The sequence below is a fragment of the Trichosurus vulpecula genome, chromosome 1 (assembly GCF_011100635.1).
Source record: "Trichosurus vulpecula isolate mTriVul1 chromosome 1, mTriVul1.pri, whole genome shotgun sequence".
Lineage (NCBI taxonomy): Eukaryota > Metazoa > Chordata > Mammalia > Diprotodontia > Phalangeridae > Trichosurus > Trichosurus vulpecula.
In genome coordinates this window covers 363,575,067-363,601,377 of record NC_050573.1, presented here as the reverse complement: position 1 = coordinate 363,601,377, position 26,311 = coordinate 363,575,067, and the positions used below count along the sequence as shown (strand labels likewise).

The 26,311-nt window shown below is 38.2% G+C and overlaps 1 protein-coding gene across 6 annotated transcripts in view; it reads right to left on the bottom strand.

The window, feature by feature from the left end:
• The window catches only part of FHOD3 (formin homology 2 domain containing 3), a 726,388-nt gene that overhangs the window by 88,722 nt on the left and 611,355 nt on the right, over positions 1–26,311 (bottom strand). For 5 of the 6 annotated variants that reach the window (XM_036756241.1, XM_036756258.1, XM_036756284.1 and 2 more), the window contains 2 exons: positions 22,935–22,985; positions 12,056–12,270 (listed from right to left, as the gene is read on the bottom strand). In XM_036756241.1, the coding sequence (XP_036612136.1) occupies positions 12,056–12,270; positions 22,935–22,985 (266 nt within the window). The remainder of the gene's footprint in view (positions 1–12,055; positions 12,271–22,934; positions 22,986–26,311) is intronic. The other variant, XM_036756249.1, reaches the window with a different exon arrangement.

The following is a 26,311-nucleotide window of genomic DNA, read 5'->3' as shown; positions in this document are numbered from 1 at the left end:
ATTTTTTTTAGAAATCAACTCACCCTGTTTCCTCTTTATATATATATATATATATATATATATATATATATATATATATATATATATATTCCCTTCAACTACCCTAATACTGAGAAAGGTCTCATGCATTACACACATCATATTTCCATGTAGGAATGTAAACAAAACAGTTCAACTTTAGTAGGTCCCTTATGATTTCTCTTTCTTGTTTACTTTTTCATGCTTCTCTTGATTCTTATATTTGAAAGTCAAATTTTCTATTCAGCTCTGGTCTTTTCACTGAGAAAGCTTGAAAGTCCTCTATTTTATTGAAAATCCATATTTTGCCTTGGAGCATGATACTCAGTTTTGCTGGGTAGGTGATTCTTGGTTTTAATCCTAGCTCCTTTGACCTCTGGAATATCATAATCTAAGTCCTTCAATCCCTTAATGTAGAAGCTGCTAGATCTTGTATTATTCTGATTGTGTTTCCACAATATTCAAATTGTTTCTTTCTGGCTGCTTGCAGTATTTTCTCCTTGACCTGTAAACTCTGGAATTTGGTGACAATATTCCTAGGAGTTTTCTTTTTGGGATCTTTTTTAAGAGGTGATCAGTGGATTCTTTCAATTTCTATTTTGCCCTGTGGCTCTAGAATATCAGGGCAGTTCTCCTTGATAATTTCTTGAAAGATGATATCTAGGCTCTTTTTTGATCATGGCTTTCAGGTAGTCCAATAATTTTTAAATTATCTCTCCTAGATCTATTCTCCAGGTCAGTGGTTTTTCCAATGAGATATTTCACATTGTCTTCCATTTTTTCATTCCTTTGGTTCTGTTTTATAATCTCTTGATTTCTCATGAAGTCACTAGCTTCCACTTGCTCCAATCTGATTTTTAAGGTGGTATTTTCTTCAGTGGTCTTTTGGACCTTCTTTTCCATTTGGATAATTCTGCCTTTCAAGGCAATCTCCTCCTCATTGGCTTTTTGGAGCTCTTTCGCCATTTGTGTTAGTCTATTCTTTAAGGTGTTATTTTCTTCAGTAATTTTTTGGGTCTCCTCTAGCAAGTCATTGACTTGTTTTTCATGCATCTCTCTCATTTCTCTTCCCAATTTTTCCTCTATTTCTCTTACTTGCTTTTCCAAATCCTTTTTGAGCTCTTCCATGGCCTGAGACCAATTCATATTTTTCTTGGAGGCTTTTGATGTAGGCTCTTTGACTTTGGTGACTTTTTCTGGCCATATATTTTGATCATCTATGTCACCAAAAAAGGAATCTGGAGTTTGAGTCTGAGTTTGTTTTCACCGATTGTTCATGTTCCCAGCCAACTACTTGACCCTTGAGCTTTTTGTCGGGGCATGACTGCTTGTAGAGCAGAGAGTACTTTGTCCGAAGCTTTAGGGTCCAAGCACTGCTGTTTTCAGAGCTACTTCTACTCCACTGTCACCACAAGTTCTGTCACAGCAGTGCTCCTCCTCCCCCCAAGAACTGCCAACCAGGACCATAGTCCAGATCCAAGCAGGGCACAGCAAGAGAACCTTCCTTTGTGCCCACAAAGCGCTCCTTGCACTCCCACTCTGATCTGCTGCTAGATTCCTCCCATCATGTGAGCCAGGGACTCTGGGAAGTAGCTGATGCTGGAGCACTGGAAACAGCCTCAGGAGCTTCCTGCTGCTGCCACTGCTACCACTGCACCACCTCTGCCACCCCAAGGGTTGGTGGCTGGACCCGTCCCAACTTGATCCCGCAGTTTCCCACTAACCTGCTCTTTTGGCGTTTGTGGGTTGAGAAGTCTGGTAACTGCCACGGCTCACTGTTTCATGGCCCTATGGCCTCTTCTGCTGGCTGACTCCGGGTCTGGTCTGTCCTGGCGTGGCCCACACTGGGCTGCGCTCTGCTATCAGCACTGTGCAATAGACCCTTCCCAGTGACCATCCAGGCTGTCCTGGGCTGGAGACCTGTTTCCCTCTGCTATTTCGTGGGTTCCACAGCTCTAGAATTTGTTCAGAGCCATTTTTTACAGGTGTTTGGAGGGATTTGGGGGAGAGCTTAAGCAAGTCCCTGCTTTCCAGCCAACATCTTGGCTCCTCCCTGTTGCTTTCTTTTCTAAATGATCGCGAGTCACCTCTCAAATAATATGCTCTATATTTTTCCAAGAACAAAGGTCAAACCTACTAGCCTACACTTAACATGCTGCCCTCTTCTTTGATGTAGTCTAGCCTGCTGAGACTCCTTTCCCCAGAAGGAGAAGGGAAAGAGACAGAAACATCAGAAAGACTGATTAATCCATAATAAATATAAACCTTGATAACTCCTTACTTAGCTCCCCCATTATTGGCATTTGAGGTCTGCTCATCCAAGATACGTATATCTGAATAAGGTCAAAGTTCTTTCTGCCTTTCTGGGTAAAAACAGGGTCCTAGCACTAACTGGTGGAGTCATCTGGAAACTGCTGGCACAGAACAGGTTTGGTTTTTTGTCAGTACTATGTGTGTTGCTTCACCTCTCCAAGGTTTGAATGGACAGAGACTTGGGAGGCTTCACAATGACAATGGGTTCTTTTATACTTTATATATTTGTGTGCCTCTGATGATCTGTATAATATTAATAAACCTCTCAGGTTTAAGAAGTATGAGATTGTCTTTCTTTTTCTTGAGATCCTGGAGTAGACTAGCTCATTTTCTCTTTTTTTGAAAATCAATACAATATTTAGAGGCATTTTGGTAGACTAGAAGATGCCTTGGATTTTGGCTGAGAAAAAGAAATCTGGGTTCAAATCTTTGCTTTGCCACTCACTGGCTGGGTAAGTTTCTGCTTTGCTTCTTACTAGCTAGGTAAGTCACTTTCCCTCTGAGTGCACCAGTTCCCTCACCTACGAAATGAAGGGATTAGACTAGATGATTTCTAAGATGCCTTCTACCTCTAAATCCCATAATGCTGTGATCTGTTTTTTCTGCATTCTCAAACACCTCTCTCATTCTCACTGATCTTTCACAGGGTCATTGATAAATGGTTTAGCAGTCACACCTGCTCATTCTTTCAGTATTCTAGTATATAGTTCTTCTATATCTAGTGACTTGAACATCTACATGTTCCTTTACCACCTCCTTTCCCAGCTATATAGTTCATTTTCTGTTACCTGATGTCTTATTGTTGTATGGAGATGAGCATGGTTATGGGTAGGTTCCCAAGACTACATTGTGGTGCACAAGTTTTAGCAGATCCATTAAGCAGGAAAGGCTTTGAGTTATATTTGATCAATGGCCTTCTTGCTGTCTGAGGACTGGCCAACTAGATGTGGAGAAGTTTGTCATCAGAAGGCAGAAGGTGGTGATTTTATTTTAAAATATAGCAACTTGTGAAGACCATTTCCTGTGATGTAGAAGGGCTGACATCTGCACAGCAACAATAAAAACAACTGACACCTCTATAGTGTTTCAAGGATTACAATGTTTTGGAGATTTCTGAGAAAAGTTGCTGAGCTGGTAGATGAAATAACCATACTAGCAAAATCGATTATGTCCCATAGTACCGAAGTACGCTCCTAGGATGGTATCACCAGATTATGTAAATCTGAGGAACCACTCAAGCTAATAACCAGCCATTTCATCTACTCCAAAATAGCTGATTAAGCAAATCAAAACAACTCTGCCATTTTGTTGCAGTCCTAGAAATTGGCAATAATGACAAAATATGGAACTAGTCAATGTTGCAGGAGCTACGGGAAGATAGCTATAATATTACATTATTGGTGGAGCTGTGAATTAGTCTAAACAATTTCAAATTATACTAAAAAAATTACTAAAATGCTCATACCTTGTGACCCAGAGATACCAGTGCTAGGCATATACTTCCAGGAGATAAAAGACAAAGGAAAACAAAGCTCTATAAACATCAAAATATTCATAGTATTTTTTTGTGGTAATAAAGAACTGGAAATAAAATAGATGTGCATTGATTGGGATTGACTGGGGAATGCCTCAACAAACTGTAGTACATGAATGGAATGGAATTACTGTGTACATAGGAGATAAGGACTACGAGGAATTCAGAGAAGCATAGTGAGCATTACACGATGGATGCAGAGGGAAGTAAGCAGAACCAGAAAACAATACATACATGACTATAACACTGTACATACAACAAAAATGAGCCCTGTAATTATAATGATTAAGCTTGACCTTGAATAAGAGTTGACAAAAAGGAGACAACTCCCTCTTTGAAAGGAGATAGGAGCCTATGGGTATAGAAGACTATACAAAAAAGGCATACCAACTCTCTCTTTATCAGTATTAAGTAGGAATCAAGGAGGGGGAGAGAGACAGTAGTCAGAATTGAAGGATACATAAAAGCAAAATATATCAATAAAACCAAAACTTTTAAAATAGCTGATTAATCACACAGGACCAAAATGATACTGAAGATTACTTGCCACAAGAAGTGTTCAGAATCTGTCCTGAGGTGTGGGCCAAATCTTTTCTAGCCTATTATAATAACTCAGGTAGGCGATACAGTGCCTTAAATTAGGAAGACTCATTTTCCTGAATTCAAATCTGGCCTCAGACATTTACTAGTTGTATGACCCTGGGCAAGTAACTTAACCCAGTTTGCCTCAGTTTCCTCATCTGTAAAATGAGCTGGAGAAAGAAATGGAAAGCCATTCTAATATTTTTGCCAAGAAAACCCCAAAAGGGGTCAAGAAGAGTCAGGCAGGACTGAAATGACTGAACAACAACAACAATATGGCCTCTTTAGTATAAACATATATATATATATATATATATATATATATATGTATGTTTATATTCCATTCTGTCTTTGAAAGGGTGAAATAATTTTCTTATGTTTTTTTGCCCCAGTTACAGATCCATTAATCTGTTGGGTGTTCCTTCTAAATTCTTTACTGGCTTTCTTCTTGAGAAACTGCAAGACTGAGTTCTTCAAATTAAATCTTTCATGAGGAGCAAGTAATTTTCAGAAACATACAGTTTAGTGATTCCTGGTTATCACTGTTGGAATAGTTAATCTGTCTCATCAAGAATACAGCTAAAAGCAATTTCAGATGATTTGCAGCATTTATCAACCTATCATCAGTCTTTGATTAAACAAACAGGGACTGTCTTCAGGCCAAACCATATGACTGAGTGCCAGTACTATTTTCTTCATGTCTGGTGTCTAAAACATGTGGCTTTCTGCTATATGGGCACTTGTTAGCAAACCCAGTTGTGAACCGTTTGAGCTCAAACACCTCCCCAAGACTCAGTCAGGACAACACATATTTGAAAACCAGGCCAATGGACATGTGACCAGCGGAATCTTCTAGATTAAGTCCAATTCATCAAATATATATTAAGTACTTTCTGTACTGCTAAAGCCTCAGAAATAAAAATATTTCAATCATATTTTCTTTCCCTGCACAAGTTCACTGAACAAGAGGTTAATGTTATTCTCTCTGATATCATGGAAGACTGGTACATGAACTCCCTCTTCCAACACTATTCATATGCTTTTCTAATTCGATTGCAGATTTAGAGTTGGAAGCAACTTTAGAGGTCATTCAGTCCTACCTCCTCATTTTACAGATCAAGAAAATGAGGTCCAGAGAAATTAAATGACTTGCCACATGTCCCAGAGGTAGTAAGAGTCAAGAGCTGGGATTAAACCCAGGTGCTCTGATACCACATTCAATACTCTTTCCACTACACTATTCTGCCTCTCCAAAATGAGGGAGAAGACGTTGCCTGTTATGCTGTACAGCTCTTATATAAAGACTTGTGAGCTCTTCTCTGAGTTAAATTCCAGAAAAAAGTTTCAGACAAATCTGGATGATTTCTTTTGTTACAATGATCTATGAGTTTTTATTTTTTACTTAGCTTCTAGAAAACTTACAACCAAATTGAGTAGCAATTATTAGCAAGTATCTTCTCACAGGTAACTCATAACGTTTGCTCCCTCTCATATAATTCAGAAATCCCCTTCTCCAATATACACTTATAGAATGGGGTTTCCCTTTAGACGATTTGTCTCTAATCCCTTTTTATACCTAGTTATTCATTTCTACACTAATAATTCTCCCTTAATCCTTACTGAAGTAGACTAGATATAATTCCTACATAAATATATAAAAGTAAAAAGTAGGTTTTTTTAAAAAAAAACTAATAAAACCTCAGGGTGCATTAGCAGTATAATGTCCAGTAATGGAAATTAATTATCTCACAATAAACAGAGTTAGTCAGACCTTATCCTGTAAATAGGATTGTCTATTGTAAATATGGTTAATTCTGGATGCCATGTTTCAAAAAACACCTTTACAGGCTAGATTACCTCTAGAGGAAGGTGACCAGTATGTGGAAAGATCTAGAAACCATCTTATTTACACAGTAATTATGACAGAATTAAAGATGGAGAAATCTAAGATGGGACAACATCTTTGTCTTCAATGACTAGAAGAATTTTCATTTAGGAAGAGGAACAGACTTACTCTGCACAAAAGAAAGAATTGGGACCTGTGGATTCAGGGGTGGGGAACCTGCAGCTTCAAGACGAGGCTGGAGGTTTTCCACCCCGATAGATAATAAAGGGACAAATATTTCAATATTTCAATTGCATAGAAGTAAGGACTTTGTAGCAAATAGAGCAGCTCACCAAAGGAATAAAGGAGACATAAACCACATCCCTGGGAGTGTTTAAGCATATGTTCAATGAGCACTTGTTGCTTGGAAGTTGCTTTCAGCAACATGGCATACTGAGAAAAGTACAGGATTTGGGGATCAGAAAACCCATGTTTGACCCAAAAGATGGATTTAACAGAAAATTTGGGATGGAAAAGCAAGAAAAATTGGAGCCTGGAGAGTTCGTAGAGGAAGTGATAGTAGCTTCTGAGTGGCCATCTGAAGGGGCCAGACTCAGAAATGCCAAGAAAATCCAAGGTACAGCTTCCTTCTCTCCAACCATATCATTTATTCATGAAAATATATTTTTCTCTTTAGGACCAAACACTTCATGCTCTTTAGGTACAAAAATGTGACTTACATGCATCTTGGATGTCTACTAACAACAAATTCAACATTCGATATTAGAAGTCTTTTTTTCTTATTTCTATCTGAATTATTTGAAGCTATGTAAACAAAGTCTTTAGGCTACAGACAAATAAGTAATAAGCAATTTAACAAAACTACCAGTCACACTTATAACTGATTAGATATGTTAAGATACAACATATGAACATATGGATAAGACACCAGTTATGATAGCACAGTCATGCCAATTTTAAAAAGAAAGTTGAGCAAGATGTGTAGTATTCATGATTTCAATTATATTCACTTTCATTTTATGAACTTCAGTTTAATTTCTATGAAATGGGCATTCTAATCCTTAAAGACATAATTGTTACCTTTATTATGTCAACTGCACTGACAGGAACATATAAGGAGTTACCTTTGTATCTTGAGAATAACTTCCATGAGAATCAGAGAAGAAAGATGTCACAATTTGAAAGCGATGCCTATTTCTTTGATTAATGTGAACTGGTTAAGAGCTTCCATGGCTATGAATTCAACAGCATGTGATTATTTAATGATAACAAGATGAAAGGTCAAAGATGAAAGTCCTCACATGTAGGGCATGGTAAGTGAAGAGTAGGAAATTAAAAGATCTGTGGCACAGAGAAAAGAGTAGGAGACCAGGCTCTTTGTTCAACTCGGTTGACTCTAAGTAAGCTGCGAAATTTCTCTAACAGCCAGTTTTCTCACCATTAAAATGAGGGCACCTGTTGGGTGTGATGATACAGGGGGTTCTTATTCAGGTACAGGTTGGATCACATGGTCTCTGAGGTTCTGAGATACTGTCACTAGGTGATGTCTGAGGTCCTTCTGATGCTAATGAGCTAAGAACACTATTAAAAGAATAAATGAAAATGTATTGCATGTAACATGGAAGAAGGAAGTGCTTGGAGTTTTGTGGAGTAGCTCAGCTGGTTGTAGAGCGAGGGGATGACGATATCAAAGTTGTAAGGTGGAGCCTCATTTGGGCTGGCGATGATATAAACACACCATAACCTTGAATTCAGGGCTGCTTTTTGGAAAAATTCTTGAACAGAGCGGGGCAAATGGGAGCAAACTCCTCTCTACAACTTGAATAGTAACTTGAGGAACACATTCCAATTATGACTGGACAGCAAATACCATCACTGGCTGACAAAGCATGTTGATTAGGAAGGTCTCTGATTAAAGATGATAGGATTCTAAGGCATACAGTGGGGGGTGGGGGTTGTTTTTGTTATCATCATCATTATTATTATTTGTGTAGTAATTTTTCAGGCATGTCAGACTCTTCTTGACCCCATTTGGGGTTTTCTTGGCAAAGATGCTGGACCGATTTGCCATTTCATTCTCCAGCTCATTTTTACAGATGAGGAAACTGAGGTAAACAGGGTTAAGTGACTTGCCCAGGGTCACACAACAAGTAAGTGTCTGAGGCTGGATTTGAACTCACGAAGATGGGTCATCCTGACTTCAGGCCCAGCACTCTATCCACTGTACCACCTAGCTGCCATTATCGTGGCGGTTGTTGCTGCTACTGCTACTACTGCTACTACTAAATAATATGTTACCTCATTTGGTCCTCACAACAACTCTGGGAGACAGGTACTATTATTATACCTGTTTTACAGATAAGGTAATTGAGGCAGAGAGAGGTTAAGTGACTTGTCTCAGGCTCCCCAGCTTATCAGTTTCTGAGACAGGATTTGCACTCAAGTCTTCCTGAACCAGTCTAACATTTATCTACTGTGTTCCATGTTCTTTCTTTTAAGAATTTTCAGGAATCTATGACACATTGGACAGAGGGAGTTTTCTAAAGGAGCTTATATTCTGAACAACAGTTCTGGGATCTTCCTCTCTCCCTCCTCCCCTCTCAGCAAATAGACTTTTAAAATAGACGCCACTAGGAGTTTTTTTCTTCAGAGAGCTGGAAGGTGGGGTAGTAAAAAGATCATGTGCCATCCCTCAGTGACAACACATCTGGATAGAAAGTGAAAAGTTCAGTCAATCATCTAAATACTTGGTCTACACGATACCAGATGTTTTCAGTAGTTCAAAGATTTGGATGTCTCTGGTTTTTCCCAATCTAATGGTGGTGCATCTATGAGGAATATTCAATAATTCCACTTTTAAAAACCATTTGACAAGGAGTCCTGTTATAACAGATTAATAACAGTCCACATTTATGAAGGCCATTAAGATTTACAAAACAATTTCCTCTTAACTCTGTAAGGCAAGTGGCATTACTACTCCGGATTAGGTAGAAGAAAAGCATCTGAGATAACCAGCAAACATGACTGACCAAAACTTTGAAGAGCATCTCCAGTTTTGCTGTAGTGGCCGTACAGATTCAGAGAGGCCCCCCTGGAAATTGTTCTCAGTAGTTCCTTAGGTGTCCCAATCCACCCCATTGTAATTCTAATTCTATCCTGTCCTCAAATACTCTTGCATTGAGGATAAAGAGAATAAACTAGATTCACGCCACTCAGCGGATCAGCAAACGTTTATTAGCTGCTAATAGTGATACAAAGAAAGGTGAAAGTTATTTTAACTTCCAATAGACTCATTCAGCCTATGGAGGAAAGTTCATATACTTCTGGAAATCAAAAATTACTCTCTTTAGGACATTAATTGTATTCGATACTGTTTTGATCCCCTGGATATTCTTTTTTTTTTTCTAGATTCAGCATTCTATTTCCGGGAAATTTACTGCCCTTGACAAAACAACTCCTCAATTAACCCTATTCTGTGGGTAGAGGCTGGTATGATGGGGACAATAATAACAAACTTGAAAATTTGACGTCACTTCAAGTTTCAATAAGAAGTTCCACAAAGTAAATATTTTGTGTTTCCTTATAAAGATTTGATAAATATCTTTGTAGTTGCCCTACTGATTGCATGACCTCAGGGGATGGCCATCAAAAGAATTGTAGTTGGCCAGGCTCAACTATAAGAAAATGAAGGAAGTATGAATTTTAAGAACTGAATTGAGGGATGAAAGGTCACTCTTGTATGCTGTAGATCTTGTCCTGGCTATTGCTTCATGCTAGTCTACCAAGCTGATGTGCACTACTAATTCACCCCTTACAACCAACCTTTTAATAGTTGACCATCAGGCAGCTAGGTAGTTCAGTGGATAGAGTGCCAGGCCTACTGTCAGAAGACCTGAGTTCAAATGTGACCTCAGACATTTACTACCTGTTTTACCCTGGGGAGGTCACTTAACCCTGTTTACCTCAGTTTCTTAACCTGGTCAAGTCTCTTAACCTGTTTGCCTCAGTTTCTTTATCTGTAAAGTGATCTGGAGAAGGAAATGGCAAACCGCTCCAGTATCTTTGCCACAAAAGACCCAAAATGGGGTCACGAACATCTAGCTGTTTTATTTGAGCCTAAGCAAAGGCAGCTTACTCTATCCTACCCTAGCCACATGGCACAGTGGACTGGACTTCACATCAGAAAGCCTTAACCAAATCCTGCCTCAGACACATACTAGATACATGATTCTGGGCAAGTAACTTGTTTAAGCTTCTGTTTTCCGGTTTGAAAAATGAGAATTATGGTAAAACCAATCTCAAAGGACTATTGTGAGGATCAAATGAAATACAGGAAGTGTTTTGCAAAACTTAAAGCATTATATAAATGCAAACTACTATTACTGTTTGTTCAGAGCATAGATTGAAAGAGTGGAATGAAACACTCCAGTGGAATTTCTTCAACTGGCTACTGACAAATGTACTTTTGTCCTAACCGTTGGCATCATTAAGACTAGGTGATAGAATGATGCTTCAAAACAGGGACTGGAATGTGTAGGTTTGTGAAAGGACAATGTACCTGCCTGACAATCAATGCAACAGTATTTGAAGATTAGATCTTTGGATAAACGGCCATAATTTCCAAAATTTTAGTCTCAAAGGAAGGTGCCAACACTTCTCTCAATCTAGTGATCAGTAGTCTTAGATGGGACTAAAATATTTGGTTGTTACTGCTTGTTGAAATGGTATTTCCAGGTCCCTGCTCCTTACGCAGTCACAAAGACAAAGACAAATCAGGCAGAATGAATCTCTTGATTACATTCAATTCTGAGGTTGTATAGCTGCCATTTGGCTTAAACGAAACCATATTTTATTATGTCATATTTAGTAAACACTTCTAGACTTATGAATTTACTATCTCTGTTCTCTTTAGTTGGCTAACTTCAAACCAGAATGTGCAATTAAACAAAACTGTGATAGTTATTTCAGTGTTAATTAACCATTCAGTATACAGGGACCAGACTAGATGGCAAAAAGCAAGCAGGAAAACCGATTCTTAACATGCATTAGAAATCATGAAAATAACTGGGAAATAAAGTGTGCAGTGTACGGCGTGCCATCAATTTTCTCTAATAACAGTAAAAAGTCCACATAGAATTTCCCCAAGGAAATTCTGCCCATGTGTACACACATGCCACATGCTAATAACATTTTTGAAAGCAAGGGGATGAACTTTTAAACCATTTTTTTCTTCTTTGCTGTTTGGCTTCTGTTTTTCCTCTAGATCAACATTTTTTTCTTGCACTATATTCAACTCATTTTAGCTTCAGTTAGAACAATTCAGCCTGCTTAGACAGTCCTGTTCTTATAGTCTTAGCAATAAAGGTTCCTTTTCCCCTAACAATAGCACAAGATGCTTTATTATTATTCATAATCTGTAATTATTTCTAGCCTCAGTATCAAATGTCAAAGTTATATCTTGCTCCATGCAGTGTTTTTCTTTTCAGACATCCTACATTACAATATGTCGTCAATAGCATAAACACAGGCAGCTGCTAAGACACCAGAATGTAGCCGAGTAAAGGAAATGAGGGAAGATAGAGGCAGGTGGAAGAAATCTACATGACAGGCTTCAATTTATCCTTATTTGGTATCTCAATATTATTTTGTAGTGAAAAGATATGAACAGCAGGCTGTTGCTGCCCAAACAAAAGACTTAAGCTAAGTGAAGAAAATTATCATTGTCAGATAGCTCATTTCCCTATATTCTTTCATGCACTCACCTTCGACAGGCTGGGTTGTTGCCTGGGATGTTGAAGTTCCTTTCAGCTCCTCTTGGGACTGGAGAGATGGTGGGCTAATGCACTTAGGAACTGGAGAGGACGGGGCAGCAGGAGCACTCAAGTCTAAGCAGAGCTCAGTCCTGCCTCGGCTTGTACTCCGACTTCTCAGCTCCTTCTCATACTCCTCGGTTGCCAACTGCTCCAAGTATTTGTATCTGAAAGTTAAATTCCAAAGGGTTTCCGTAAAAAGAAAGAGAAGGCTGTGGTTGCTGCTTGTTTATGGCTGAAACACCTGCAGAGTGAGCAGATTTCCTGATGCATGGACTACAGTGCAAAACTGACTGATGGGTCAGTCTGCCAGAAAAGGACAGCAAAGCCAAGATGTTAATGATAAAGGAAAAATGCACACCATTCATAGCAGCTCGAATAGGGGGAAAAAAAGACAGTGTCACTCGGTCCCCAGATACCTCTGGTCCTTTCTGCATTAGTCCTATCTTTATCTCTTTGGAAGCATTTGAATCAATAATCCAAATAAGCTCCCCCCTCCCCACCCCACACCCACACACAAGAGTGAAGGTTCTAAACGACACTCTGAAAAAGTGCACAGATGAGTGTAATGGCTTAAAAAAAAAGTTCCCTAGAAAAAATACCAACAGTGAGAGTTTGGATTGAGGCCTCTGAGTTTCTGAACCTGCTTCAATGCTAACAGCAATGTGCTGGAATTCACTTTGTTCTCTCAGTGTCTACAATGGAAACTTTTTTATATTCTGAAATATTTCTGAGCCGGACTCAGCCACCCAATAGCTCGGACCTGACGTCACATATAGTTGATTCATCAAAGTCAGTTTAAAAGAACAAAGATACATCTGTTTTGCATTTTAGTCAGGCAGAACTCACTGTTTATTAAGACCAGCTACCAATCATATTCTTCATACTATGCTTTATAGAATCAGACCAAAATAACTTTGAAATATGTGCTTCTTCCAGATGTCTGCTAATTTTATCCACCATTATTTGCTAAGGAATAAATTGATGAATATAGCTGAAGCAGACTTAGGACTATCTTATCTACAAACTCCTAAAGAGCATCTCTGAGACCTGTCTCCCTCCTCCTCCCTCGACAGTCTATGTGGTCAGTAACCAATGGTCAATGGATTATGACATTCTCACCCAAGGAGTCCTCTAAATTCCTGCACACTCTATCCTTGCTACATCCTAAATACACTTAGGATGAGGAAGTTGTTGCACATGTTAATAGATACTTTGGAAACCAATGCAAAGTTTAATATACATTCCTGTTTTCTTGCCTCAAAGGCTCTAGTAATTCTCTCACTCATAATATCCTCTCCCCCACTTGCCATCTAGTCAAATGCCACTTAGCTATTTAGGCTCAGCTCCAGCCCATACCTTCATAGGCCATGGGGGAGGTGAGAAGGCCTCCAAGAGCATGACAACTGGAAGTAATTTCTCTCTCCACTGAAAGTCTTATAGCTCTAAGTATAAGAGACCCTTATTTGGCATTTATAATTTACTGTTTTGTATTGTTAGTTGTCTTTGTACATGTATACACTTATATCCCTGTACTAACTGTATGCTCTTTGAGAATATGAACAATATTTTTACAGTTATTTGTAATGACCTCAGCACCTAGGACAGTGTCTGGCACATAGCACACACCCAGTAAATGTTTGCTGCCGCTTGAAAATAAATGTGCCATACTAATGCACTGTTGGTGGCCCAACCATTCTGGAAAGCAATTTGGAATTATACGAAGAAAGTGATTAAAATGTCAGTACAATTCAACCAAGCAATTTAACTGCCAGGCATATATCCCAAGGAGGTAAAAGTTAAAAGGAAAAGTCATAGTATTTTATAATACCCCCCCCCCTCTTTTTTTAGTAGCAAAGAACTAGAAGCAAAGTAGATAAGAACTGATTGGGGAATGGTTTACATACAAATTACATAAAAAGAAGCTGGTAAAGTTTTTGCTTTTGGCTATCTCTACTTGGAGAATAAGAAGACGGTATGTTCCTTGATGACAATTTCATTTTTCAGAAAGTGGGAAAAAGGCAATAAGGGGACCTGTTACTTTGGACTTATCTTCTAGCCAGCAAGGAAAAAGTGGTTAGGGATGAAGAATAGATACAAAAGTCAGTGATCAAATCATCTGAGAATTTATAATAGCCATGAAAGTGACCAATCAGCATCAAAATGTCTGTACCCTACACTTTAATATTTAAAAGCAAATTTCTAAAAGTTCAGAGGAAAGATGGCTAAAAACTCATGATTAATTCAATGTAATTTTCTTCAGTACCCACTTTGTGTTGGGTGTTATGAATAATGAAAAATTGATATGGTTGTAAATGGTTGGCAGGATGAAATACACATAATTAAATATAAGTACAATAGGGTAAAACCAGAGATGAAGTGCACTAGGAAAATTTGAGGAGGAAAAGATCATTTTGACCAGGTTAGATTTTATGGAAGAGGTGGTATCTGAGCTGAACCTTGGAAAAAGAGGAATATTTCAACAGGCTGAGATGAGAAAGGCATGGGAGACTCTGCATGAATTCTAGAAGCTTGAAAACTATGAGACTAGATCAGGGGAAAAAACTTACCTGGAATTCAGAGAATGAAAGAAAAGTGAAAAAGTATACCAGAACTAGAATGTGAAGGGCCATGAAGAGCAGACTCATTGAAAAGTTTGGATTTTATCCTATAGGTGATGGTGAACCATTGAAGGCTTGTGAGAGAGAAGTGATATGGCCAAACACATATTAGGACAGTCCTTTTGACAGCTGTGTGAAAAATGGATTGGAGAGAAGAGAGACTAAGGATTTTTAACAGAATGAAAGCCTAAAAAGCAAAATTCTGATTTTGTAATTGTAAACAAGCTGAGTAAGGGGGGAAAACTCTTGGAAGTATCTAAACAGACTAGTAAAGCTACCCAGAAAGTTTTACAATGAGGTTAGATTTGAGAGAACGAGTAATATCACAGGAAGAGCAGTTGAAGGTAAAGAGGGCACTGCACTACATTGGAAAGGCCATCGTACTGAAGGACAGAAGACCTGTCTTCAAATCCTGTTTCTGCTACCTACTACTACTTTGTGCAACCTTGGACATCTCACTTAAACTCTGGAATTCTGTTTCCTCATTTGTAAAATGAGAGGACTGGTCTAAATGTCCTCAACCATCCCTTCCAACTCTAAACATATAATCCCATAAGTAGAAAAGACGGGAAAAGGGACATATAATAAAGGTTGAACACAAAGGTCTATTTCAAACCAGTAATAATAGGCTCAGGAAGACTAAAAAAACCAAAACCCAAATCTTCTGAGGAGGATCATGACAAATGTTAAACATTTCGTTAACCTAATTTTAGGACCTTACATTTATCACTATTATGTCTAACCTGTCTGGATTCTGATTCTGTTGTCCAATTTTTTGGCCACTGACGCTTTATGTCATGTGTAAACTCAATAAGTATACCTTTATCTTAGTCAGTGATGAATATTAAGCAGTACAGGGACACTCCCTTAGAGATCTTACTCCAAAACAACACAAACTCATTAACGATTGCCATTTGAATTATTCTACCCCTCTGAAATCTACCTAATTCTAATTAGGCAATATATAATAGGCACTTAACAAATGTTAATTGAATTGAACTGAATTAGAGAATCTAATCATCTAAATCTCCATTTTATTTTACAAGGATTTACTAAAATTTAATCCCTAATATACTGGATGAGAGAACTGAGATTTTAAGATTCCACTAGGCAGGAACAATGGATTAAGACCAATAAGGCAAAATTTGCCATAGATAAATGTCAAGTACTGCTCTTAAATTAAAAAAATCAATTGCACAGGTATAGAATGAAATGGGGGGGGGGGGAGGAATGTATATTTCCAGCACTTCGTTCATGAAAAAAATCTAAGTGTTTTAGGTGACTGCTAGTGAGATACATTCAGTAAACATTTGTTTAATGTAACACCCCAGAATTTTGCCAGGAATCTCAAGTCTATAGTTGGCAAACTCCATTCTCTTCCTTTTCTTTGAAAATTGGAAAATTTACCCTATGCTAGTCCTGTAGATTTTCTCCTCATTTTTATGATCATTCAAAGGTCCCTGACAGTGGCACAAAATTATAGTAGCCAATTCATTATCTTAGAATGAAGGTGATGTGAATTCATTAAAGGTAACTAGTTTTTCTCTTAGTGCCTTCTTAGTTATTTTGGATTTCTATTACATATTAGCTATTTTTTCCTGTCTTTTTCAGTCCAAGATCATTATCCTTGGCAGAGAAAAGCAAAATAAAAATTAAGTAGTTTTGCCTTCTTGCCATGATCTGATATCATTATTCTATCTACTCTGAGGAGTGGTCCAATTTGATCCTCCTTTTCTCCAATATATAGGAAAAAAATCCCTAATAATTGTCCTTGGCATTGTTCACTAACCTCAGATCACTCTAAGTTTTAGTACTCCTGACCATGCCATGCTTTTGGATTTATGCTATGTTGCTTGCCCATGTTTCCATCTTCCTTGTCTTTTAAAAAAAAGCCTAAATTGATCAGTGAGATTCTTATACATTCATGGTGTTCTCTTGAAATGACTCCCCCTTTTCTTCCTCGTATAAATGTGTGTGCGCGTGTGTTTTCAAATTGTGACTCGAGGGTTTCCTATCACTTCGGAGCTGACTTCTATACAATTTTAGGTCATGGGAACCTACTTATCTTTTATGAGGACTCTAAAACTGTTTGAACTTGAGCAAGTTCTGCAGAAATAAGAGAGTGATATAGGTGAAAGATGAAGAGTTGTGATCGCATAGGATATTTTAGAGTTCAAGGTCTAGAGGAGGAAAAACTCATAATAATGATGAAGTCCAAGGCATGGTAATGCTCGTGGATATATAGGGAGCTTTCCAAGTAGTTGATTTAAATATGACACTGAGGCACTATGGGTAACATTAATTAGAATAAGAAATGTTCAGAAGATAGAAGAGTGTATAATCATAGATAAACAGAAAACAGTAACACCAAATGGTGACAATGGTCAGAACAGTTCAAGTCTCTAATAAGATAAGCTTCTGAAAAAGTCTAAGGGAAGTCAAAAGAGAAAAAGGAGCCACCTGTCGCATATTTTGCTTCAACTTCTTTTACCATATAAAAGAATCTTCAGATTGGTAAAGGTAGAAAAATATATTTAAGAATTAGAGCCCAGAGGAGATGAGAAAGATAGCAACAGAGCATCTAGCTTCCTTAAGTGGGCTAAAATCTCCAGGATCAGAAAACTTTGATCCTAGATACTGCAAGAAATCGTATACATGACCAAGGAACTACTGTCAATAATTTCTGAGAAATTGCAGAGATAGGATGAATTGCCAAAAGACTAGAAATGAACAAATGTTGCTCCAATTTTCAAAAGGGGGAAGAGGGGTTGAACGTAGGAACTACTTTGATGGCAGTCCCTAGAAAAAATTATTTAAAAATTAGAAAAAGAAGATCACTGAAAACCAACGTGAAATCAATAAGAACAAGATACAACAAAATAGTTTTATTTACTCTTTTTGTCAGTGTTACTACTGGTAGGTTTGCTTTGGGCACAATACACCTGAATTTCAGAAAGGGATTTGACAAAGCGCTTTTCAGGATATCCTCATGGGCAAAATTTGAAGGGCTTTAAGTGTCAAATAGAGCAATTTGTATTAGATCCTATTGGTCATAGAGAGCTGCAGTAGTTTATTGAGCAGGGGACTGACATGATCAGACTGATGTTTTAAGGAGCTGTGTGGCAGAGAGACTGGAGGGGGTTATATTTCAGGTAAGATGACTAATTAGAAATTAATTGCAACAGTACAGAGACAGAGATGATGAGGCCCTGAACAAGGCAGGCAGCTGTGTGAATGGAGAGGAAGGAGAGATGTTGTAGAGATGGAGACAACAGGATTTGTCAACTGGTTGAATATGTTGGAGAGTGAAGAGTCACCCATAATGCTGAGGTTGTTAGCCTGGGACTTTTGAAGGACAATGGTGCCTTAAACAGAAGTAGAATGTTTGGAAGAGGGTTGGATTTGTCAAATGCTTTTCTGGAATTCAGGTATGTTATATGCAAATAATATTTCCATGAGCATTTCCACCTTTATCTATGATTAATAACCCTAGGAAAAAGTTTTTTTTTTAAAAAGTGAAACACTATTTTGTTGTGGCTTGTTCTTAATGAGTTTATGGTAGCATCCAGAGTGCTGGACCCAACCCAAAGTTGGGTTCAAGTCAATGGATCAATGACATTTATTAGGCATCTACTCTAGCCAAGTCCTTCTAGGTACTTATTGGCTCAGTATAACTGGGCGAGTCGTTTAACTTCTCTCAGCCTCAGTTTCTTTATTTTTAAAATGGAGATAATGATGGCACCTGCCTCATATGGAAAATCAAATGAGATCATACCTGTAAAGTGCTTTACAAGCCCCGAAGTGATTTAAAAAAGACAGCTACAACTAACATCACTATCATTATGAATCATTACTGTTATTTCTTTTACCAGAATCATGGTACTAGGCTTCTAATGTTTTTTCCCAATTCTGGTGTCTCCCCTCCTTTATCCATCTTCTACACAGCTGCCAAAATGATTTTCCTAAAGCACAGGTCTTTCTATCACTCTCCTGCTCTAAAATTTTCCATGGCTCCCTTCTGCTTTAGATAAAATACAAACTCCTCAGCCTAGTACATAAACGTTCCACATTTTGGTGGGTACAATTTGGGTACAATACACCCAAATTTCAGGAAGGGGTCTAACAAAGTGCTTTTCAGGACATCCTCAGGGACAAAATTTGAAGGGCTTTAAGTGTCAAATAGAGCAATTTGTCTTAGATCCTATTGGTCATAGAGAGTTGCAGTAGTTTATTGAGCAGGGGACTGACATGATCAGACTGATGTTTCCAGCCTTGTTCTTAATGAATTTGTGGTTGAAATTATGGAGCCATGGAGATAATCATGGCACCTACCTCATTTGGTTGTTATGAAGATCAAATAAGATAATATTTTTCCAGCCTTGTTTCCTCTTAATTCCTCTCTCACACATTATGTTCTACCTAAGATAGGTCACAAACTATTTTTTAGGCTCTATATGTATACCATTTCCTACCTCTGTTCACTCACTCACCCCATTCCTGGGCCTGGAGGGCAGCATTTCCACCTCTATCTTCAACTCCCATAACCTTATTATACTCCTTTGAGGATAAAGTTAGGTACCATCTCCTCTGTGAAACCTTCCTCAATTACCCTAATTCTAAGTGCTTTCTCCCTCTTCAAATTACTTTGTATTGACTTCTTTGTTGGCAGGTTTTATCTCCCTAATAGAATATAAGCTCCCTGAGGGCAAGGACTGATCATTTTTGTTTCGGAATCCCTATCACCTAGCACAATGTCTGGCACACAGTAAGCACCCAATAACTGCTTGTTGAATTCTAGGCACTTAATAATTTTCATAGAGCTCAATTTGTCCAAAAGAACTGAGCAATGACTGTCCTTCTATGAGATGGAATGTTCCCTATCACAATACAAGCGTTTAAGAGGAGGCTGGAAAATCATTTGTCAGAAATGCTAGAGAAAGATTTCTACATTGAGGAGAGAGTCAGACTAAACGCCCTCTAAACCATTTTAAGTGGAAAATTCTACGAGAGTAATTCTATCATACTCAACTTCTCTGTGGCACCATTAATCACCTATCACTTACAACTCTCTCTCCTGTATTTTGTGGTGCTATGCTTCCCAGTTCTCCCAATTTTGCGACAACTTTTCCTTTGGCCTATTTGTTATTTTTTTCCTCCTCTTTCTCCTTAACTGGGTGTGTCTTACAAGGCCCTTTCTTCCTTTCAATCCTCTCTTCCCTCAGTGAGGTTATTGAGTCTTCACATTTTTCCAAGGTGAAATTCTTCTTTTCCTTCAAGGCTCAACTCACAGGCCATTCCTTCAATAGATAGATATAGATATAGATGTAGATATAGATACAGATAGATATAGATATGTGGACTGTACGACTTCTGAGGCCTTTCCAGCTCCATGTCTAAGGTCCTGCTCAAAAAATGTGTCGATGAAGAACAAACATAAGACTATATAGTGGTATTTATCTTGCTAACCATTACCTGGCACAAAGAAATCAACTATCTCCTGTGATTTTTGTCTTAAATGCCATCTTTCTGTGAAGTGGCATAGTATGGCCCCATCAGCTTGATGAACTACTAAATAGCTTGGCTACTTGGAAGACTGGTTAGGTAATTACTCCTGTTTCTGTGTTCTCTTTCACCTTTTTTTTGGAGGGGGGAGAGCAGGGCAATTGGGATTAAGCGACTTGCTCACGGTCACACAGCTAGTAAGTGTGTCAAGTGCCTGAGGCTGGATTTGAACTCAGTTTCTCCTGACTCCAGGGCCAGTGCTCTACTCACGGCGCCACTTAGCTGTCTGTCTCCTTTACCTTTAACATCACCTGTCTCCCAGCCCACACCCCAGCTTTTAGTTTGTTTCCACTTCCCAACTCTCAATGAACTGGGATTTTCTTCATTTGCTCCCCAATCTATCAGGTTTGCATCGAGTAGGGAAAACCATATTCTCTTGGTGCTATCCATATAGATTTTCAGAAATAAAGTACTCAAGAAAAACTTTTTCAAAACAAAGCACAATTGTGGGTTGCTAAAAAACCTAAAACAATAAAGCACCAAGTTATAGAACCACAAGCTGTGGCTGTAATTATTTGCCAGTAATGGGCTATAGGAGCAGAGTGTTAGAGTCTGGGTCGGGGGTGGGGGGGCACTTGGACAGCATTTAAAAGAACAAACATGGTCATTCACAATATATCCTGGAATCTGAGTGGGTGCAAGAGGAAGGGGAAGAAGAGACCAGGCAACCGGCCAAGCCTTTTGGACCATCTTAATTGTCTTATTTGGGGAAAAATAAGCCGCCAAAAATAATGAAATGAAATAGCTCCTTCCCAATCATCTCAGTACATTTCAAGGTCTGTCAGAGATAGCTCAGACATTAAGACACAATACCCTGAGACCTCACCAGTAGCTTTTAAACAACTACAGCTGTTTTTGTTTGCTGTGTGTGGACATAACCTAAGAGTACAATCACCCGACCTAAAAAAAGTCTGGAATCCGGAACTCTATCTAAAACACATTTAAACTCTCTATCTAAAACACATTTAAACTCCCCAAATCCCTCAATTCTTTAAAAACAGAACAAGATATGGTATTGTCATGCAAGGACTGTTATTGGGACAGTTATATGTAATAAAATTAAATAAATCCCCTCAATGGAAAAAAATATGCCCAGAAGATCAGAAAAACTCTTCGGTTTCTCTTTTGATGTCCCGTTTGCTCTATATCTCTTGGCTATGCTTGATTTTTAGGCATGGTAATTATCCAGTTGGATGAGTCAGTGTTCTATAGTAGGTAGAAGAGCATTTTGGGAGTCTAGAAGACCTGGGTTCAAGTCTTGTCTCTGACACCTACTTTGTTATGTGACTCTGGGTAAGTTATTTAACAACTTGGTATCCTAGGCAACATTCTAATATAGGTTATGGATGATCTGCTAATCTAAGTGATTGGAGGGAGTTTCCACACCAATGAAATCATATATTTAGACGAAAAGAAAAGATTAAAAAAAGCAAATTCTATAGCCTTGGTTATAAGGTGACTAATAATTGGAATTCTTTCAAATAAAAAGGTAGTCTCCATTTTTGGTTGCCTCATTTTACTAATCTGTTCAAGTGCCGGCATCCACATTTCACTTTTCACTGACTCAGTCTCGCAGAAGTACCAGGCATCCTCTAGTGTTGAAGAGTTAGGGGGTACTTGAATACAGAAAGGATCTGTGATTTCATCCGGGAGGGGAACTGCTGGTATGAAACTTCCTCCACCAAGAAAGATCACAAAGCATCTGGGACTTAAGGAGATAAGCCCCAGGGAGTTTGCTGAGGCACTTCAAGGTTCAGTGTCTTGCCCAGGGCGATGATACAATTTAGTAAGCATTAGTTTCAATTTAGATCTTCTTGTCTCCAAATCGTACACTCTATCTATTATACCATCCATCTATTAGGCTCTCTAGGCTATAAAGAATGCAAAAAGAAAAAAAAAAAGATTATTATTTTTTAGCCAACATTCAAGTGGCTTATTTTGCTTAATTAGAGTCATTAGAGACAACTCTAACCTTGTTTTTTTTTTCAAAAAGTACATTGACACTGAATCCAAAGAACTGGCGACCCGAATCAAGATATTTATTTGGTAAGATTTTTTAAAATCACTTAATTAAAAGATCAATAAATAAAATTGCCATAGGCAGCTAGGTGGTGCAGTGGACAGAGCACCAGGAGTCAGGAGTTCAAATCCGGCCTCAGATATTTACTAGCCGTGTGACCTTGGGAAAGACATTTAACCTCAAGCTACCTCAGTTTCTCCAACTTTGAAATGGGGATAATAATAGCACCTACCTTACAGGTAGGTGTGGTGAGATATTTATAACACATTTAGCACAGTGCCTGGCACATAGTGGGAGTTTAATAAATGTGTGTCCCTTTCTCTCTCTTCCTTTCCCCTAATCATACTGCATACCTGTGAGTTCAGGAAATGAAGTAAGGTTCTTAAATCTTACCAAGAAGCACCCTCATCCTCAGTAGTTGCATGGTACTTACCTATAAAATGCAGTTAACCAAAATATCCCATTCCTCAATCATACCAGTTATCTGAGAGGTTAGTGGATGTAACTTAAACTGCAACCGTATTAAAATATTTCACTTTAATAGTTTTTCTTGCATGCTTGGTTAGTTTTGTGTTTTAATTCCAAGAACTGTGTGGTTAAAATGGGAAAAAATGACGGATTTACAAACCTTTCTTCTCTTGCTTGTCTTTGCTCCTCTCTTTTGTCTAAATAATCTCGACTAATAGAAGCATATCGAAGAAAAAATTTTTTTTAAAGATAGGAAAAATGAAAGCATTAGATAATCAGCAAACGATAAAGAAATAGCTAACAGAAGATAATGAAAGTCTTCTTATTAGTAACAGAAAATAATTGCAGATGGAAAAGCATTCTCTCAAGTTTCAAACTTTCCCAGGTCTGGATCCTTCTTTTGTCCCTATCACAAGATAATAATAACAATAATAATAATACCAAACAATAATGATGATAACTAGTGATAACAACATTTATATAATGGTTTAAAGTTTGCAAATCCCTTCACATCTCTTGATATACCCTTATGAGCAGATACAAACTTGCGCTTTTCAGTACAAAAGATTCAAGTACCATCAGGATCTTACCTCAATGTAATGGTTAGAGACGAGGGAAATAGGAATATGGGAACAAAAGCTGGCATTTAGAAAGAGCTGGAAGGTTTGCAAAGCGTTTCACATACACCATCACATTCTACCATGTTTGATCCTCACAATAATTCTCTAAGGTAGGTGAAACTACTATCCCTGTTTTGCAGCTAAGAAAACTGAGGCTGAGGTTAAGTGATTTGTCCAAGACCACAAAGCTAGTGAGTATCTGAGGTAGAATTTGAACTCAGATCTTCCTGACTCTAAGTCTGCTGTTCTCTACACTATGACACCTAGCTACCTAATAAAAGAAACAACCTGGGGATCCCAATGACTTTCTAAGTGTTCATAGCTTTTTTTTTTTAAATTGATTTTTCACCTAACCAGACTTTTTCTATGGGATTACAGGAACTGTAATTCCCAGATGCCTGTGGTTTGTCCTGATGATCCAAATTCCCCCACAGAAGAGGATGATTTTTCCATGATCTATTTATGTGTCTTTAAATAACTAACAAGGCCAATGAAATACTGGCAGGTTCAGACAATTCAGACAGATGTTTCTATATGAGGAAGTTAGGTTTTGATTCTCAACTTGCTTTCCCCATTCCATTTTAATTACTTAGTAGGGAATGCAAGTGAGTTGGATTTAAATGAGGGAGGGCTGTGCAAAATCACCAGCCTCACTTTCTCCTCTGAAGCCATCTGGGTCCAGTGGCCAGATACAGATCAGGATTCAAGCCCAGGGAACTACTACACTTGTTCATCATGTTGAGATGAAATATGCCCCCTTATAAATCCAACCAGTTGGTCCTTGATCTGCTTTCTGGGGCTATGCAGAACATGTCTAATTGACCATCATGTCTCTCTCCCCTCTGTTGAGCAAGTCAGTCAACAAACCTTTACAAAACACTTCGTATGTAGGTAGAAACATAGTCCTTCTCTTCAAGGAGTTCATATTCTAAGGGCTTGGGAGGGAGACAACATATATAAATAACTAGGTATACATAAGATATATATACACACAGTATTATACGTGTAAGATTTAGACATATACAATGTAAATGGATGATAACCTCAGAAGGAAGGCACTGGGGCTGGGAGAGGGAAGGCTGGAAAGGCCTTTTGCAGGACATAGGATAAAAGCTGAGTCTTGAAGGATGTCAGAGAACACAGGAGGTTCTGGTGAGGAGGGAAAGCCTTCCATGCATGGGGCACACCCAATGAAAAGGCATGGGTTTGGGAGATGGAGTGTCATGTGCAAAGAACAACAAGGAGGCCCATGTCTCTAGCTGAGTCAACATCAATGTTCTTTAAACTTTTTTTTTTCCAAATTGATGCTTTTATCCATCTTCAGCATTTCTTTAGTTCTACTTCTGACTCTGAGAAATAAGGGACCCATGCCTCTACAGGGGAGCATATAATTCTTGGTTAGTGCCTCTAAATCTCAATCTTCCTAACTCTTTAAATCCTCTTTAATTGGACAACAATAGGTCTCTGCCCAATACCACTCGATGGTTATTTTTTGGGCAATCCTGGCTCAGAGCGAAAGTAAATAATAACTCTTTCTCTTCTGGCGAGCAACCCTGAGGGTCTTCCCCTCCTATTTTGATTTCTTTTTCTCTCTTTTTTTTTAACTAAAGGGGCTATCCTTTGACTCACTTCTCAAAGAGGCCTATTCACTGAATGGGCATTACCTTACTCAAAGTGAGAACCTGAAAAGCTCTTAGCCTAAAAGAGCCAGGGTCTCCCATTGCATCCTGGGTCATCTCCAATGGTCCTGATGAATATCAGGCCACTGGATCCAGATGGCTCTGAAGAAGACAGCGAGGCTGGTGACTTTGTACAGACTTCTCTTACTCAAATCAAAGTCAACTGCAAGTCATGTCATCATCTCCCTGATGTCATGGTCCTCTTGGAGAGCAAAGGACAAACACAACAACAATTCCACACTTCACACTATTTCATTTCACTTGTATAGAACAAGTGAGTCTACTGATGCTTCTAATCAGATACTGATAAATGATTCCAGATTCCATTCCTCTTGCTGCTTGTTTTGGTCTTGAATCAGGTTATATAGCATTCAATTTTTTTTTACTGAGTATATCAGCTAGATATTGAAGAAATCTTCTAATATCTTTAGTTCCTCAATAGCTTTTGCCACCTGTTCCTTCCATGGTGCTGTTTGGCACCTGTCCTTAGGAGTATTCCTTTACAGCACCATCTTTCCTCCTATGATTCTTATAGTGCTGACTGCTGCCTTTATCTATATCTATACCTATATCTACATCTATGTGTGTATGTATGTATATATGTGAATATGTATATATATATATAAACACGTGTGGACATGTGTGGACACGTGTATACATCTGTATATGTGCATGTGTATATATTTATATATGCATGTGTGTATATGTACATATGCATGGGTTTATATACATATATATGTATGTATATACACATATATTATATATATAATATATATGGTTGCATGCTTATCTGGAAATATTTTTACTTTTTCTGTCAAAACTTTTGTGAGAATTGATTCACTCATGGTACCTATAGGAAATATCCACTTTTGAATTGTTCTGTTTTGATACAGTTTATTGGCTAGTTGGATTTATGCTGCCAAACTTTAAAAGTGCTTTTTGAAATTCCAGTCCAAGTATGTCCATCTCCTCTTCAAAAATCATCTGGTACTGGTATTACCTTTGTCATCCATTTTGTTAGTATCTAAAATTTCAGGAGTTTGTGTTGACTCATTGACCTCAGGTTCTTCAACATTTTCCTTCTTCAGATTTTAGCTCTTATGTTATCTAATCTGGACTTAAGTATAAAATTACTTCTTACAATTGCCCTGTATCAGTTTACAAATTACTATTGTCTGTTATTGGAGCTGAGGGTATTGTTGACAAAAAGCAGCAGTCCTTGATAGTGGTAAAATGAA